At 40.6% G+C, this 18,643-nt stretch overlaps 1 protein-coding gene across 4 annotated transcripts in view; it reads right to left on the reverse strand.

Moving 5' to 3' along the window:
- Positions 1 to 18,643, reverse strand: part of arhgap24 (Rho GTPase activating protein 24) — a 102,198-nt gene that overhangs the window by 4,965 nt on the left and 78,590 nt on the right. For 3 of the 4 annotated variants that reach the window (XM_017492798.3, XM_017492802.3, XM_017492801.3), the window contains 3 exons: positions 6,776 to 6,898; positions 2,681 to 2,888; positions 975 to 1,107 (listed from right to left, as the gene is read on the reverse strand). In XM_017492798.3, the coding sequence (XP_017348287.1) occupies positions 975 to 1,107; positions 2,681 to 2,888; positions 6,776 to 6,898 (464 nt within the window). Of the gene's footprint in view, positions 1 to 974; positions 1,108 to 2,680; positions 2,889 to 6,775; positions 6,899 to 12,746; positions 12,880 to 18,643 lie in introns of those variants that run through there. The other variant, XM_017492803.3, reaches the window with a different exon arrangement.

Here is an 18,643-nt window from a genome sequence, read left to right on the forward strand (position 1 = left end):
ATTCGCGCTCTGTAACGCTCCCGAGCCTCGGGCAGGCCGAGCGACGGATCACAGTGGGAGAGGGAAAGAAGGTGAAGCTGAAAGTCGCTGTGAAAGCATTTCCACTTTCCAGGGTCTAAACCTCAGGGCGAGAGCAGAATAGAGGGATAAGGAACGACAATAATGAAAAGACAGCAGGGCGACAGTGATATGCTGAGTCGCATAGTGTCTCCACGAAGGAGAGCGAACGAGACAGGATAGAAGTGACATACTGTCACCGTGGCAATTAGGAGATGTAAAAATAAATAAGCAGATGTAGCTGCTAAAACATCTATTGTTACTAGTCATAAATATCCTAAAACATTTACACATTTACATGCCTTAATGTTAGCTAGCTAAATGACCAAACTAGCTAGCTATCTGTTCATCTGTGTGTTTAAAACAATGTGCTTAGGAAAATGCTCCAAATTATACATTTTTTTCGCCACAGAAATGTCTTAAAAGGAAACATTTCACATAATAAATGAATTAAAAACACTCATTAAATGTTCTATGATACTTTTCTTAATTAATTAGCATGCTACGAGCTCAGGTTCACATTGGTTTCCTGTCATGTTAGCAAATCATGCTAACTGTACTCGCTACATACACTCACCAGAGACACTAACGAGCTCTGCTACTTCCTTCCAAGCTTTATTTTTCTTTGTAACATCTCTATAAAAGTTTTATATATGACAGGATAAGATGAAACCACGGATATACGTTTTATTTGTTCCATTTTTGGTTTGCCATTTTGTCTGAACAATCATTTGATCCAAATGTTTGGATTTGTCACTTTAGAGCATCACAGTGTACCTAATTTACACAGAATTGACAAATCGTCACATGTCGTTGTTGACGTCTCGCAGACGTACGGAGAAAATGAACGATCGGCTGTTATCTTACCGATTGCTAATAAGAACACAGGGCGATATGGCCTTAAGACTGACACTCACTGCTTCCTGGTCCTTGCTAAACAGTTTGGTGCAGGCCAGGAACTCATCGTACTTGCAGAAGGGGATGACCGGTTCAGGAAGCTCCCTCAGATAGAGCTTCAGCAGAGATGCCACTGTGTGCACGTCGGTATTACTGCACGGAGAGAAATAAGGAATAAAATTACATGGAAAAGACAGTGTGATAAAGAGGAGGTGATAAAACAGGCGTATGGTGCATGGAATCATAACCACTCAGAATAAAACGTCAAACAGCGTCCTTTTCACAGAGTCTAAATATGGACTGTTAAATATATGCAGCGTGTCTCACTCTACTGAAGCTAAAAAAACGGTAGAAGACGGAGAATCGGCTGTCAGGATACCAACATCTTAACCTCGTTAGCGATACCGCATTGAATCCTGTGATACCGTCGTGATAAAACAGTCTGTCACTTTGATGATTCGCTAATTAAAAATAATTGACAGCCGTGATATTTTGTGTTGTTTCGTTCCATGCCATGTGTTGTACCATTTACAGTACACAGAAATCTCACAGTACAGTATGTTACTGCCAACAATCCTACCACTAATCCATCAAATCCAGAGCGAAGATCTGGACAAAACACAAATGCATGAAAAAAATTAAAATAAAATTTTGACAATGTCTTGCAGAAAAGGAACAATGCACTGAGTGGAAGCTGTTGACTGCATTGTGCCAGACGTGAAAGTGGCTGAAGTGCACTAAACTGTGACAGTCTGCAGACATCAGCATGAAGAATTCTAAAATTAGGCTTTCGCATGCTGCTTCTGATCCAGCCGTGTTTACTGGAAAGACGTTAGTGGTGTCGATAGCTTCTAGTCTTCCGAACGTAACTGTTTGTATTTAAGCGGTACTTTAGTGTAATATTTATATTTGGCACCAAAAGAGCCCTCTCAACAACCAAGGAGTAAGGAAACTGCTACGAAACGGTTCATACTAGCTAGCAGGGACGCTAGCTTGGTTTCATATTTGAGTCACTGCCTTTTAATTGTTTGTAACTTTATCTTTATCGGTGAGGTTTCTGTTTGTTTTGGTACGTCTGGATTTACATTACCTATATGCGTTGTGTATTTTAAGAGCTTAACCCTTTGACTAGTGGTCTGTGTATACCCCCTCTCACCCCATACACACAAAAACACACACACACAAACCAGGCCTAAACACGTGTTGTGAGAAAATCAGTCCAGGGTGCAAAAAAAAAAAAAATCCATGTTAGAAAATGTATTCATTTATATTTCTAAATAAATAAATAAATAGATAGATAAATAAATAAATAAATAAACACCTGAAAAACCCTTCAGAAGTATCAAGACACGGCCATGCAATCACAAGAGGGACGGGAAGCTAAGCTATAAGCAAATATTTAGGAAGTAGGAAACAAGGAATCAATTAGAAGAGAGAAGAGTTAACAAGTACAGGAAAAAATGGACAAATAAGGAAAGTGGAACACGAAAAGGGTCAGAGAGTAATACAGAATATGGAAGTCGAAGGGGTCAGAATCATTCTAAAGTAAGGTGCAGTTTTACACTTTTATGCCATGTTTTTGTAGCATTTATAGCAAGATTATTTCAGTACTGCTAGCTGTGCTAGCTAGTTTCTTTACCTGTAAGGATTTTGTTTGTCCGTTATGGCAAAATACAATTATGAACTACAGACAAGTTTTAGGGTTGGAAGTGCTCTCGTGTCTCACCCGTCGAAGGCTGGTTTCTCGCCGCAGTCGAAGGCATCCTGCAGCTCTTTGACGAGGTTGGCCTGGCCGGGAAGACGGAATAGACCCTCCTCCTGCAAACCCCAACGTCGGATAAAATCCACACACTGCTCCACCAGCATGGGGGCCAGTTTATTCCCGTACCGCCGCTCGTACCGCACCGTTTCCTCCAGCTTTTGACCGAAAATACCTGTAACAGCAGAAGCCCAGCGTGTGGGTTATTGAAATTTAAATGTCCCAGATAAACAGTGTTATATTATTATAATTATTAGCTGGAGGTAGCTGGAGCAGGAAGTTTGTAACCCCAAACCCCAATATTCAGAATTCTTTCATCTGATTTCCCACTACAACAACTCTTAATTTTTAATATCGGGCTAACCAGAGAATAAATGTGACGTAATGGACGTTATCCGTCACACGCTCAAATAAAAATGTACAGCCATGCCACAAACAATAAAACAAACAACAAAAAACAAAACAACAGTTAGTCATGTCAGTTGATCTGGTTTCTTCTAGGTGGCAACACTAAACGTTATTGAGAAAAAAAAAATCAAGAACTCATTCATTAGAACCTCTCTCGATGAGAAGATGGAGGATGTTAAGAGAATCTGAGTTCTGGAAATTTGTTCCAGAATATTTTAAATCCAGATTACAGGGTGTTTGTGTATTTCCTGTCCATGTGAAAACACAAACAAAGGCTGCATGGATAAGACGGTAATTTGAAATACATAAATGCTATATGCATAAATATATATTCCACATGCTATATGACTGGATGCTGATGGAAAGCCACCACAAATACATGTAACGTATAATACAATCCCCTCCAAAACTATTGGAACGGCAAGGCCAATTCATTTATTTGTGTTCCACACCAAAGACATTTGGGCTTGAGATCAAATGACGGAGATGAGATGAGAGTTTAAGGTTTCAGCTTTTATTTCCTGGTATTCACATCTAGATGTGTTAAACAACATAAAACAAAGAACCTTTTTGTATCAGACCACCCAATTTTTATGAAGTATAGGAGCAGATCAGTCTTGAAGTAAATTAAAGTAAATGACACTTAAAATTTGGTTGCAGGTCCCTTGCTTGCAATAACTGCATCAAGCCTGCGACTTGCTGACATCAATATTGGTTGAGTTGCTTTTCCAGGATATATTTATATAATATATCATTTATATAAATATTGGATGTGGGGGATGAACTCTCATCTCATATTCATCTTTTGATCTCAAACCCAAATGTCATCAGTCTACAGCAAAAACAAATGAATTGGCCTTGCCTTTCCAATAGTTTCGGAGGGGTAACGGAGGGGTGAATATCAGAGATGCTTAGCACCGAGTCCATTACAGTATGTACAGTAATTATTGTGACTTTAATTTCATTTGATCTTAACTTGCTTTTAGGAGCTTTAATAAATGTTTTAATTTGTAGGCGCATTGTGGACAAAACTAAATTAGCAAAATTATCTGATGATTTGCCTTAATGAATATGCAATTTGAGAAGTAATACTGGCCCAAGTCTACGCAGACTATGCAGATCTAAAGTGTGATTCACAGGAGATCATGGAATAATATGAATATTATGAAAATAAAGCAGGAAATACATTTGGAAAACCCATTTTTCTGGTTTTAAAAAGAAATAAAAACCATTACTATTTTTAAAATGTACCAAAAAACATGTCCCGGCACCTCCAACTTCTGAGACCTAGTCACTGTATTATCTTATAAAGTTGATTTTTATACTGAATACTGAAAGGACGCAATTCGACCTAAACAGGTGAAGATACATTACATCTTGTGAACGGTACGGACCGGACCGGTCATGAACAGAACCATTCATTCGGGCTCTCGTGCTAAATGGACGAGACGTCCAGGTGTGAGATAAGAACTGAGCTCTTTCCGTAGTTCAGGTGCAAGGTACTATGCACAAAAATGGCCGAGTCCGATACCGGGTGCCTTCCGGAATTCTCCACACTGACTTTTATTTCCACTGATGCTTATAAACACTCACCAATTAGTGCATAACTCGTGCAATCTTCAAACTATTGGAAGGGGAGGTGTGGAGCAATGAGCATGATGTCCACACAGCGTATGGGTTCCTCATTAGATTATTCTAACACTTAACCAGTGTTTGCTCACTAAGTGATCTTTCCAGAATGTAAACACGAGTACCGTGCAGACCGCGCATAATCGTACAAGACCTACGAACAGCTTCCTTAAATCTGTCTAAAAGGAGGAGATTACTCTTCTCTTCAAGACCAGGTATCTTTCAAAAACAATTAGCACGGGCAAAATCCTCATTTGAACATTGTTTCCTCCGCTCGACTTTACACGTGATGTCTCACGTGCGCACAGACGTTTTTTTCTCCGAAATCTCCCTCAACACACCCACTAACCCCACGGAGCGCACACGCGAGAGCCTGAGCGTCTCTTTGATAGCATATGATTATCTTCATCTCCCACATTGCCTGGAGTCACAAACTGTCCTTTCTTCTCCCTAATGATCAGAGTCTTGTATTTCAAAAGAGTTTTCAGATGTGGCGAACTTCCTGTCGGCGATTAGCGGGTTCGAGTGCAGAATATGCTAACAAATCTGCTTAAAGGGAAAAAAAAAGAGGGATTAAATAAGTTGCTTCCTGCTGCATTGCCTCCCTCCTGGCACGGCTCTTTTGTCTCAGTCGCTCAGTCGGATAAAAACTGAGATTCCCACTTAGAGAAGCTCATGTGCCTAACGTACGGCAGGGATTAGGAAGTTTTTCTCAACGAGTTGGACTTTCCGGTGTCGGGACTTTGGTGTTTTGGTCCACACCAGAATGTGATTTCTGTGTTCTCGCTTGCCTTAAGAACCACGCCGAGGAGGAAAAACAAACCGGTTCGAACGGACTAAACCCAGCGTCTGAAAGCGACGTTTTATACCGTTTGCCCTTTCGACTTTTCACGCTGGGATTATTTCAGAATGCTGTGAATACAGTCAGTAATAAACAGTTTCCTGAGGATAGGGAATATTGAGGAATCCTGGAGGAGTCAATAAAGGCTTGCATCTTGTGGATTTGAAGTGCTACTATATAAAGTCCTTGAGAGTGTCCAGTATGATGTTCTCTCTCTCTCTCTCTCTCTCTATCTCTCTCTCTCTCTCTCTCTCTCTATCTCTCTCTCTCTGCATTTAGATTTGGGTGAAAGTTGTTCAAGCCCTCAGGCTAGTGCTTAGCAAAGCAGAGTGCCCTCTCTGACTTTCACTTCTATTTGTTTCCATAAGCCTGAATGGCAGGCAATTAATGGCCATGCACACACACACACACACACACACACACACACACACACACACACACACACACAGAAGTGCTGCCAACAGTTTAGAGATGATCAAGCCATTTTGGACACATGCATTTAGACACAGGCGTCTACTGTCCGAATGCAGGACTCACTTTTATCCTTATCCTGGAGGACATCAAATAACAGCAGACATGTGATACACACACACACATACACATACACACACACACACACACACACACACACACACACACACACACACATACACTTTCAGAGTATTCACAGTTCACACTGAGTAGATAAGGGGGTAAATTATACCCAAACTTCGGTGTGTGTAAATGAAGGAGGTTTGATTCGATCTCTGTACGTCTTGGTGTTTCTCACAGATGTTCAGACGTTTGATTTTCGTGTGTATTTGTTTGAATATTTCTCCATTACGAAATACGAAATACTTCCGACAAAGATAAAATGGTTATACGGTTAATTAATGACAGCCATGAGAAAATATTATTTCTGCTCGTTTTTTTAAATCTGCTAGAACTTTCTAAAGAGGGAAATCATTTTTGGTTTCGTCTCAATGTTATTTAATCCATTTCTCGTAAACAAATCCAGTCACTTCCACATGTTGATACAAAATTAAGCTGATCCCCCCCCCCAACCCCCCCCCCCCAAAAAAAAACAAACAAACAAACAAAAAAAAACCTTCAAACCTTGATTTCTAACCAAAACTAAAAAAATAAAATAAAATAAAATAAAATAAAAAAAAACTCTTTTAACATTCAATGTCGTTTCCACTCACCTCCTCCGAACGGGGCCCATATGACCCTGCGGATGGTCTTAACCCAGTCCTCCATGTCATTCTGTGTGCTGGCCATGAGCAGGTACGTCTCATGATTGGACGTCATCCGCTCTCTATCACCCCCTGCAGAGACGGGACAAAAACACCACCTGTAAACGCTCTTATTCTGTACAATTATTCACTTACGGGTGATAGATCTGTACAAGCTGTTCAAGAGTCCGCTACAAAGCACCGCACCATCGTTTATCAAAAAGTCATTTTGTCAGATTTGTTTTCTCAGCTGAGAACTTCATTGCACTGTGATAGATTGATAGCGCGAAAGATTGTGCTCTGGCCTGAAAGCGGCGTGGTCGATAAAGTGAAACATCTAGAGCGTAATAATCGAGTCAATACCAGCGACGACAATAATCACTGTTTAGAAAGAGTTTGTGAATATGAAGCAAGCAGAGCCCGTACATGATAGTCAAAAAAAAAAAAAAACGTTTCTGGCTGCAATTCGATTGAAAACCAGTGTCAATTCTGCATCATGAAACAGCTTGACTCCTTATTATTCCTCTTTATTCACCAGGCCAATGAGCACAGATGACGTAGCACGTGACATCACAAACACGTAAAAGAAAAAGGAGAAACATGAGAATAAACAAAATTTGTCCAACATTGTTTAATATTACATACAGAATATTTTGTTCATTATTTATTTTGCATTTCCTTTAGGATAAATCTTGTTAGTAGAGGGCGACTGATTGGAGTGGATTTTACCGATACCGATAACTAACTATACCTGCCGATAACCGATCAATCAGCCGATAGTTTGTAAAACTGATACCGAATGAAAACGCAACACTCAAAGTAAAATATCACTGAACTTTATTACAAAAATAAACTGTACCGAGAAAACATACTGTACTTTTTCCAAATGAAATATATATATACATATTCTTATATATTAACTATTAATAAAAATTTAAATAAATAAAAGACATACATCCAAACTGAACCGTAAAGTAACGCTCCGAATAACAAATAAAAATAGAGATGTCCGAAACGAGTCAAAAAACACTTCAAATAACACGACAAAATTTGTCAGTTTGATCGTTTTTATTTCGCCTGTAGAGGCCACCCTCGTGCCGTATCACGACAGCGGATCCTTCTCATCTGCTGGATGCGGATCGAAACCGATCAATCGGTCGACCTCTTGAAGTTAAGTGTGATATATATTGTGTGATGGTCACTGAGCTCTAAGAGTACGAAAAATAAATTCTGATACAGTATCAACAAAAGAACCCAGAAAGAAACATCCATCCATCTATCTATCCATCCATTTTCTATACTGCTTATACTAAAGGGTCACGGAGAAGCTGGAGTCTATCCCATGGAGCATCGGCACAAGGCACACCGTGGACGAGGTGGCAGTGCATCACAGGGCACAATCACATACACATTCACACACCCATTCATACACTACGGACACTTCTGGACATGACAACCAGCCTACCATGCATGTCTTTGGATGTGGGAGGAAACCGGAGAACCTGGAGGTAACCCCCGCAGCACGGGGAGAACATACAAATTCCGCACACACAGGGCAGCGATGGGAATCGAATCCCTAACCCTGGAGGTGTGAGGCTGGAATGTAGGAATAATGCTTCATGACAGTGATGTCCTCCTGCAGGTTTGCATCTGGACCTTTACCAAATTTTAGATGTTAAACCCAATAAAGGTGGAAGGGGAACCAGTCTGAGACCAACCCAGAACCAAAACAACACCAAAGAGACGTGGCCAAAGTGATCATCAGTGACCAATTAGGCTCCAGTAATTACAGGTGGACGCTAATAAGCGCCTTTTGCTCTGTAAAGTCTTGCTCCGAGCTCGGAGCATGTTATTAGGCCCGGACTCGTGTGTAATTTACATTCTCACATCGCCAGAGTGACAGGAAGTGTGTTCAGACATCGTGCTCGTCTGTGTCTACACCTGATCGAGTCTGATGGGTGTGTGCAGTGCAGGATTAACGGCCAAAACACACACACAGCTAACCAACCACGCACAAACACACACACTACCTGTACGGAAAAGGGTTCCCAACCCAAACTGCAGTATATCTACTCAGCCGTGATCTTGTGGTGGCAGATTCTCTCTCTCTCTCTCTCTTTGTAATTTTTTTCATCTTTCTTGTTCTTACAGAGAAATTGTAAAGGACTTTAAACAAAACTTTCGTCGAGGAAATACGATAACACTGACTACAATTAAGACTTACTCACTGGATGTTAAGGATGTTTAGATCGTTTTCCTCCTTATCTTCTTTATATATTTAAGTAGATGATAAATAAGAATGATTGATATCAGGGTTTTTAAAAACCCTTTGTTGTTCACTCATTGTGCAAGAGGTGATATGAATTCGGAAAAATATAATGCGATTTGAAGGGCAGGAGTCAAATGTTAATACGACATTTAGGAAACGGAGCACGACATTAACATATCAAACAGTCCATAGAACACATTAGAATATCCAGACTCCAAAGATTTCATCCCTGACCTTTAGCTCATCCATAAAGAACAATAATCACGGTTTTGTTTTATTACGTTCCAAAATTTTGCAACGATTAAACAATGTTGTACTTTATACAGCAGTGCCGATAATGGTGGGGTTTTTTTTTGTAATTAAAATTGTTTTAATACGATGTCATTTCCTTTTCAAAGCCACGACAGGGACGTTGATTTCATTCCACAGAGACGTTATTTTTTCCCTGATGAATTAGCACAAACGGACAAGGCAGCCGAGTTTTTAAAAGAGTCTGAAGGTTTGTTCGGAGGTTGTCAAAAAGACCAGACGTCTAGACAGTATCATCACGCACAGCGTTCGCTCTTCGTCAGTGGGCTATGAATCAGAGATTAAATGAAAAAAATGGAAGACTTGCATTTTGTAATGACAGTAGTTTCATAGTGACCCAATACCTGCCAGATTTAATTATAAATGTATTTGACACGCAAATACATGCGTGTCCTAGATGCTCCATCATCTTGTACACAGACAGAGAGACTGTGTGGGTGGGAGACTGTCTTTAGCCTAAAAATCAATGACGTGTTCGTGTAAAGAAAGTTATTTTATAGGAATAAATTTACACGAGGGGACACGAGAAGAAAACTCATATAAGAGTCTAAGAGGAGCTGCCTACTTGCTTCCTAACTTTCAGCTAGCAACTACCTAATAGCTAAATAAGTTATCACCGGAGGTAATTGCTAGCAACAACCAACAAATTTGGCATTTATGCCAAATGTCCAAATATTCAATTGTATTCTCCATTTCTATGCTTACAGTTTAAGTCATATTTGAAAGCATTGTTAAGCTAAAATAAGTCAAATATTCGCTAAGTGGAACACAATACTATGATGGCTTTTTCTCAGGTTAGTCTATGCTAGCTGGCAATAACTTAGCAATAAATGAATCAGGAGAAAACAGACTAAAAAACTTAACGATATTCTGATGACGTGTTCCTAATAAGCAAACAAGCTGCATATAAGAGAGTTCAGATAAAATTTACGGATAGCAAGCTGACATCATCTAGAACGCTAGCTGCCTTCCAACGCCTTCGGAGTCGCCAACATTACTAACAAGAAATTCCTAGCAGGTGGAGAGAAAAGACAACATTTTTACCAGAAAAACTCTATGGTGGTGGACAAGATGTCACGCCAAACGACAGTAAGGAAACAGCGAGGCAAACATCTGGTGTGACGCTACGTAATAATTAGCAGCTCATTGATTTTTATTACCAAACAAAGACACCACAGGTAACATTAATTAAGCTGAAAAAGCAGAATGTTTACACAGGTGTCTTAAATCGTCATAGCAAGGGCTACCGCAGGAGGCTAGCTAGCTGCTAGCTAGCTCAGCAAAAGCAGAACAAACTTCTGTATTAAACACTGCCTTACACTGAACAAGTAAATATTTAATAACTGCATTGTGCATTTTTAACACGTTCAAGTGAGTTATATATTTTTTTGAAGTCTTGTAATGATTCTATCATCATCCTCATTATTATTATTATTATTATTATTATTATTATTATTATTATATGTATAATAATATAGCTATTATTATATGTCGCTGATCATACAGTTTCAGGAAGGATATATGAAGGTCCAAAAAAAACCTCCAGCAACATTAAAGATCCCCCCCCCCCTCCCTTTTCTCCAGGCTTCTTCTCTCCACACTAAGCCCTGACTGCTTTGCTTTTGTGATCTCCCTAATCCAGCTTCAGAGATGCCACTCCAACACGCTGCCCTGAAGCACCTATTGACTCGGCTCTTACTGCCCCGCCCGTTTCAAACGCATCGATCTGCCCTGGCTCTCATAACGAACTTGAAAAACCTGTTTTCCTCATTAACCCTTTACTGCAAAAATGAAACGCTTTCCAAGTGATGTTGGTGTCATCCTATTTCATCTCTTAATTTCATAAACACCCTGCCATTAGGAGAAACTTCTTGAAGCTTGATTTCCACAAACATCGTTCAAAATGCTAATAGCTAAGATGCAGCACGTCCTGAAATGTTTTATTCCTCTTATACCGCAGCACATTGCCAATGATTAGCGATTTTATTTATAAAAAGAATGACACATCATACTTTTTATCCATATATAGTTATTATTATAGAAAGAGCAGGTTCACTCAACTCACCCCCAGTGTGTAAAGCCATCAGTCATCACCACTGTTTTCAGTAACTAATCACTGAGTAGCATTGTTACCATGCCAAATTACTCACCACCATTGTTCCCAACAACCAATCACTGTTCACTATTGTTCCTAGTTACCAATCACTAATCATCATTATCATCAACAACCAATCACTGATCACCATTATTCCCAAAAACCATTCACTGATCACCATTACTATCAACAACCATTCACTGATCACCATTACTATCAACAACCAATCACTGATCACCATTATTCCCAACAACAAATCACTGATCAGCATTGTTCCTGACCACCAATCATATTCCGTATTTTTAGAAAATGTTCCTGCATGTAACACGTTCTGCTATGGATATGCAATCATCATTGCATATCGATATGTAATCATGGTGAATCACTGAATATGATAATTGGCCTATGACGTCATCCGGATACTTACAGCAACGCTTTGAGCTCCACAGACCCCACGTTGAGAAGCCTGCAGTTAGAGGATCAGGAGGTTGGAACGTACATTTAAAACTTACTTAAGACACAACATGTAACTGTTCTGTAGCTTTATTTCCTGTGTATTGTTTATTGTTTATCCTGAAAATGTCGAGTGTTGTGATTTTAGATTTTTTGCCAAAAACATTCACTTATATAGGCCTACACCGTTGCAGAGATGCAAACACATGCAAACACGCAGGCTACACACCCTATCACTACAGTCTGCCAAGCACACACACACACACACACACACACACACACACACACACACACACACACACACACACACACCTGCCCTGATCCCAGACAACAGGTGAGATACCCATCAGAAGCAACGTTCCGTTCAACGTGACTGCTTTCCTTCAGACTCCTGAATGTTTGCTTTAAAAAGAATTTATGATGGAAGATCATAAAACACACACACACACACACACACACACACACACACACACACACACACACACACACACACACATCCTTTACCCTGCTATGTAAACAATACTTGAGTCCACGGCGCATTCCTGATCGGTTAAATTCGGTAAACGTCGCGCGACCCCTATACAGCCCAAATTCAGCACGTTAAACCCCGCACGAGCGTCCAACTCCGCTCCACTTTCAGCACGCGCGCTACAGTTTAAATACTTCATTAAGGAATTGGGACATCAGTCATTAATAATGACTCACTCTGAGTGTTACGATATCATATCAAATCCCGCAACAGTCTCGCGCACTTGAAGGAAGAAGCCCCGTGATACCGGTTTTTGGCGTCAACGGAGAGCACCGCGCTCACTTACCGACGTTTCGGTTCGGGATCCAAGCGCCGCTGTCACGTGAGACACGGTCGCCAGACGGGGCGCGCGCGCCGGGAACTAGCAGGAACACCCCCCTCCCACCCCCCCAAAAAAGCGTCAAAACTCGAGAAGTGTAACGTACACCCGCCCCTGCTGTAGCTCCGCGAGTTAGAGCTCCAGCGTCTCTCCCCCTCTCTCTTTCTCCCTCCGTCTCTCGCTCTATCTCTCCCCCGTCTCTCTCTCTCTCCGGCTCTCGCTCTCAGCCGTCTCTTGCTCTCACTCTCTCTCTCTTACTGTCTCTCTCTCACTCTCTCTCCGTCTCACTCACTCTCTCTCTCACTGACTCTCTCTCTCTCTCTCTCTCACTCTGTGTGTGTGTGTGTGTACACTCAAGAGCGCAAGACCGTTGGAGCTTGGAACAAAGCTTGTCATGTTACCAAAGATGTTGGAAAAACATAAAAGTGCTGACACTGGAGACTCCTTCCATAAATGTTAAATAAACATCTCCTTACTTTAAGAAAACTTCTGCAAATCTGTTTATTATTGGTGGAGCATCTGCGGTACAAGTCCCTATGAATGAGCTGTTACTATAGAAACGATAAAGTATTACAAGAGTGCATTACCTGTGTTGCTGCTGTTACAGAAAATTAATCAACACCTTCTGACCAATCAGAATCCAGGTTCAACAGCATTCAGCTGTAGTACAACAATTTAACACACCATGTTGAGAGACATTTGAAATTCGGTGTATGAGTGATTAGCACGTTCGCCATGGTTGGGGGTTCGATTCCCGCCACGGCCCTGTATGTGCAGTGTTCTCCCGTGCTGCAAGGGTTTCCACGGTGTTCTCTGGTTTCCTCCCCCAGTCCAAAGACATGCATGGTAGGCTGATTGGCTTGTCCAAAGTGTTCGTAGTGTATGAATGGGTGTGTGAACGTGTGTGATTGTACCCTGTGATGGACTGGCACCCCGTCCAGGGTGCCCCATGCTCCTTGGGATAGGCTCCAGGTTCCCCGCAACCCTGTAGGATAAGCCGTATAGAAAATGGATGGATGGATGGATGTGTTTAGTAGCCTATTATGACACACACTAACACATGCGTCTGACTCGTTGACCACGCATATGTCCGGCATTCCCTGCTCGCCCCGTGTGAGCATGTAGCTGTCCGCACTCGTTTTTTTTCCTGCGGGAAATGCAGAACAACTGGGCCGCTGTTCCTCCCCCGCTCCTCCGTCCCTCCATCTCGCTCATCACCAACGGTTCGATGAGTAACGCAGCTAACAATCTGCTCCGGATTCATTATCAGCAGCTGCTGTATTGGAAAAACTCAGCTCACATTCTGTGTGTGTGTGTGTGTGTGTGTGTGTGTGTGTGTGTGTGAGCCAGCAATGCCAGAAATCACTGACTCAGACACACACACACATACACACACACACACATATGTGTCATAACATCCTGAATGGAGTCTTTAAGGAATGATGAACGAAGCGTGAGTTTGTCCTCCATGTTGGAGTTATTTTAAATAATGGAGTTGTTTAAGTCATCTCCACGGCCAAATTCGCCTACTATCCGTCCTAAACAGTATCCAAGATTAGAACGAGTGCGTCACAAATCGCATGTTCATTAGTACGTCCCAGTACTTTGGCTACACACTCAAAAGTAGGTAGTTTTTCTTCACAAAAAAAGTGCACATACCTTTAGTGCATAGTATAAGTAGGGCAATTGGGACGCAGCAAGTGACATGCTGTGAGGATCTGACCAATTCCTACTCGTAAACACTCCTCGATCCCGAGTTCCGCAAGTGACCGCAAATCAAAATAGCAGCTCACATCATCGGCAGTAAACACGGCAGCACTTCTTAACTTTAAATGATTTATTCCGTATATACAAGTGTTTGCTTTAGATCATCAACTTACATCAATATTCACTTGTTAAATCTATAACATTGTCTGTACGGTTCACTGGATTTAGGAGGAAAATATGCATCACTCATGACAGTAGCTTGCTGCTAGCAAAAGACGAACACGGAGGGAGCCATTTTGTTCCCACTTTGTAGCTCGAACGCATGGAGGTGGAAAATGACAGAAGTTCCGACTTCCCACTTCCCACTTTTTAAGTGATAAGTGAAGATATGTCGAGTAGAGTCGAAGTTCTTATTCTTATTGTATTGGAAGATAATTAGAGCTATTAATCTGCCAATAAAATGAGTAAAAATGTTTAAAAACTGTCTAACAGAGAAATATTAGTTGAATTTGCCTGTAGTTCAGATATTTTTCCAGGCTAATATGTCATTTTTTTTGTTTCTTATTGATTATACATAACATATTTTCCCTAGAATATAATTTTTCGTTTTGGATAAAGTTGGTTGAACGAGAACAACTAATTCAACTAATATGCAAAATAATGAGTAGCGAAAACTACAGTCAAACGTAGACCCTGTTCACGGCTCGCCTCGCCTCATAGCCTTCCTTTGTGAGGACGAATTGTTATGCGAAAGTTATTTTGACTCCTGTGGGAGTGCAGTCATAAAAGCCTCACTACACATTTTCTCTCTCTCTCTCTCGCTTTGTCTCTCTCTCTCTCTCTCTCTCTCTCTCTCTCTCTCTCTCTCTCTTATTCAAATAATTCTGCAGCTACTGGGACAAAAAGCACACAGCGGTCTTATTTCCTTTGCATTTTCCTGTTTATTTCTCTCTGCGTCCTGCTCAAAATTCCGGATATGAGACGTGTGCTTGGTTTCCTACCCCCTACTCCTCCCCATCCTCCACAAAAATCCCACAGAGAATCAGTAAGAAATAGAGTTTCAACTTTAACAACTTCTTTATTTACTAATGTAGACACATGACCGCATTAATTACTCCTTAGTCATTCGTCCTAATCTTTTAAATACTACTACTACTACTACTACTAATAATAATAATGATAACAATAATGATTTCTTTACAAGTTATAAAACAACTGGTTAGTTGTTTTTGTAGGGTGACGGTCATAGCCTAGCATTCCTTGCAGTCCTAGTTGACCAATTTATGCTAGCAGAATATTTTCTGAATGCTAAGTTTCTAGGAAATGTAGCATATTTATGTAATAATATAAAAATAATCTGATAATCAGCAACTCAGAATCAGATCATGCGCTTAAGAAGTGTGATACGTGTGAGCAAAACTCGCTTGTTGATTACTTTCCTTTAACATCATGTTTTATTCCTGTTATACCACAGAAATTAGCCACCAATTACAATTTTTATGTAGTATAGAATGTGTCATATTTTTTTATCCCTTAATAGTTAGATTTAATGACATTCATGAAACACCTGTGAAACAGTCCCTACAGCTTTAGCCTATTTAGCTAGCTAGCTATCAAAGCAACATTAGCATCCTCTCCCCAAATCTAAGCTAGACTTGGTAGTTAGCAAATGTGAAGGGAGACTGCGAGGTTTTATACATTTCCAAAACTAAAAATATGAACTTCTCAAATAATTTCTGCGATGGATTGCATAGACTTCAATTCAGCATTCAACATAATCATCGCTCAGCACCTTATAGGAAAGCTGAACCTGCTTGGCTTGAACACCTCCAGCTGCATCTGGATCCTGGACTTCCTGACTGGGAGACCTCAGTCAGTCCGAATCGGGATCAAGCCACTTGACTTGACTTGACTAGTTTGTTTTTGCTTTACATCAGTGTCAATATGAACTATTAACCCTTTAGACACCTTGCTAACACCTCCCGTGCTAGCACTTGTTTTAACTGGTACAGTTAGTCATGTTAGAGTAATTTTCCCTTGGCTTTTAGATAGCTATATTAACCTCACAGAAATACACAATTAATAAAACCCCTGCCATCTCAGTCTCTGTTTTGGAGAAGCCGAGGATTTTTGCAGTTTTTCGTTGCCAGACCCGGACTCTGCTGATTACTGCTCATCTTCTGCCTTGTGTTTGGAGCAGAAACAACCATTATTCCTTTTCTAATATTAGACATCAAAAACAGCAGCCTATTTTCTGAATCCCCATGTGTGTAAAAACTAATTTTATGGCTTCCTTAAGAAACTCATGTGTTTCTTAAATGGTTCCTGGGTTCCTGACTTGCTAAGAAGCATTTCTTGGCTCCTAAGTTGGGTTCACCAGTTTGTAAAGATCTTTGATTCCAGAAAAGGTTCAAGAATTTCTGAAAAACTATTTCTATGTTCCTGAGTTCCAGAAATCCAGAAATCATCACACAATCCCTGAAAAGGTTACTACATTCCAGAAAAGGTCCTTGGGTTCATCAGTTTGTAATAAATTCCTGAAAATCCTTCTATTTAAAAAAAAAAAAAAAAGTTTCTAAATCCATTTCTGGGTTCCTGAGTTCCGAAAATAATTCCCAATGTTCCTGTATTTCTAAAATTAAAAAAAATAAAATAAAAAAAATTCCTGGTTCCTGAAAAGATTCATAACTTGCAGAAAATGAAACTCTGGATTCCTTCAAAAGTTCAAAAAAGGGTTCCTTTTTTTGCCACAAAGAGTTCCAGCTTCACCTCTTGTTACAGTTCTAACTAATCTGTGTTTAATGATCAGGTCAGACTGGAGCTGCTGTGGGATTTTGTGGTCGATGGTGTGGGCTGCGAGTGGTAAAAAGTGAAGGACCTCTGTGTGTTAGATGTTACAGGGAGTTCAGACAGGCAATAACATTAGCGGATTACATGCGGATCGTCTCGGTGCAGATATACGACTCCTGTCACAGCAGGAGGTCTTGCTAAGTGAACCAGTCCTGCCTTGGTTAAACCACATAAATAAAAATGATTCATGTCCAACACGTCCGACACGTCCGACACGTCCAATGTCTGTCTTGAATGGAGAAGGATGCGTCTCTGATATCGATCATAAACCACGAGAGCAAATTGGTCGTAGCTGGTCTCATGAGGAAATGAGAATGCGTCCTCAAAAATATCATAGCACATAGAATAACACGCTCTCTAACTGCATTAACAGCAGAACCTCCAGAGGTTTGCCGTATTACACCACTCTCGTCCTAAAACCACTGCTCCAGAGACAAAATAATATGACGAACGAGCAATGAATCATGATTAATGTTCATCGGATAATTAAATTGTCTCCAGAGTGATGAATTGGCTAGCTGCAAACTGTCCAAAAGAGATGTGTTTTAAAACGTAGAAGCAGAATGTTAGGAACACTTCCAGGATTAAAACACGAGAGAAGGATGAAAAGAGTGGCCTTGCATACGTCTTATCATGTACTCTCACTTATCAGTTGCATGGATTAGTGGAACATGAGAGCTTTCAATACAACCTGAAAATGTGGACTTAAATTAAAAAAAAAATTCGCTTATTATGTCTCACAGTGATGCTAAATTAATTCTGTATTCTGATTCGGCAGAAGCTCCATCCATCCATTATCTATATCGTTTATTCTTACAGGGTCGCAGGGAACCTGGAGACTATCCCAGGGAGCATGGGGCACAAGGCAGGGTACACCCTGGATGGGGTGTCGATCCATCGCAGAGCACAACAATCACATACCTATTCATACACTACGGACACTTTAGACATGCCAATCAGCCTACCGTGCATGTCTTTGGACTGGGGGAGGAAACTGGAGAAATCCTCACAGCATGGGGAGAGCATACAAACTCCGCACACACAGGGCCGTGGTGGGAATCAAACCCCAAAACCCTGGAGGTGTGAGGTGAACACGCTAACCACTGAACCAATATGATAATATAATAATATAATAAGACAATATTATATTATAATGCTCCTCCTTATTTATTTATTTTTTTTAAATGTGTGTACTTGTTGATATGATGACGTGTTCTGTACAAAGACGTTTACTTAATATTTTTACGGAAGGACTCTCCAGTGTCGAAGAATCAAACTAGCTATCATACTAGAAATCAAAGAATCAA

This window comes from Ictalurus punctatus, chromosome 18, assembly GCF_001660625.3.
Source record: "Ictalurus punctatus breed USDA103 chromosome 18, Coco_2.0, whole genome shotgun sequence".
NCBI lineage: Eukaryota > Metazoa > Chordata > Actinopteri > Siluriformes > Ictaluridae > Ictalurus > Ictalurus punctatus.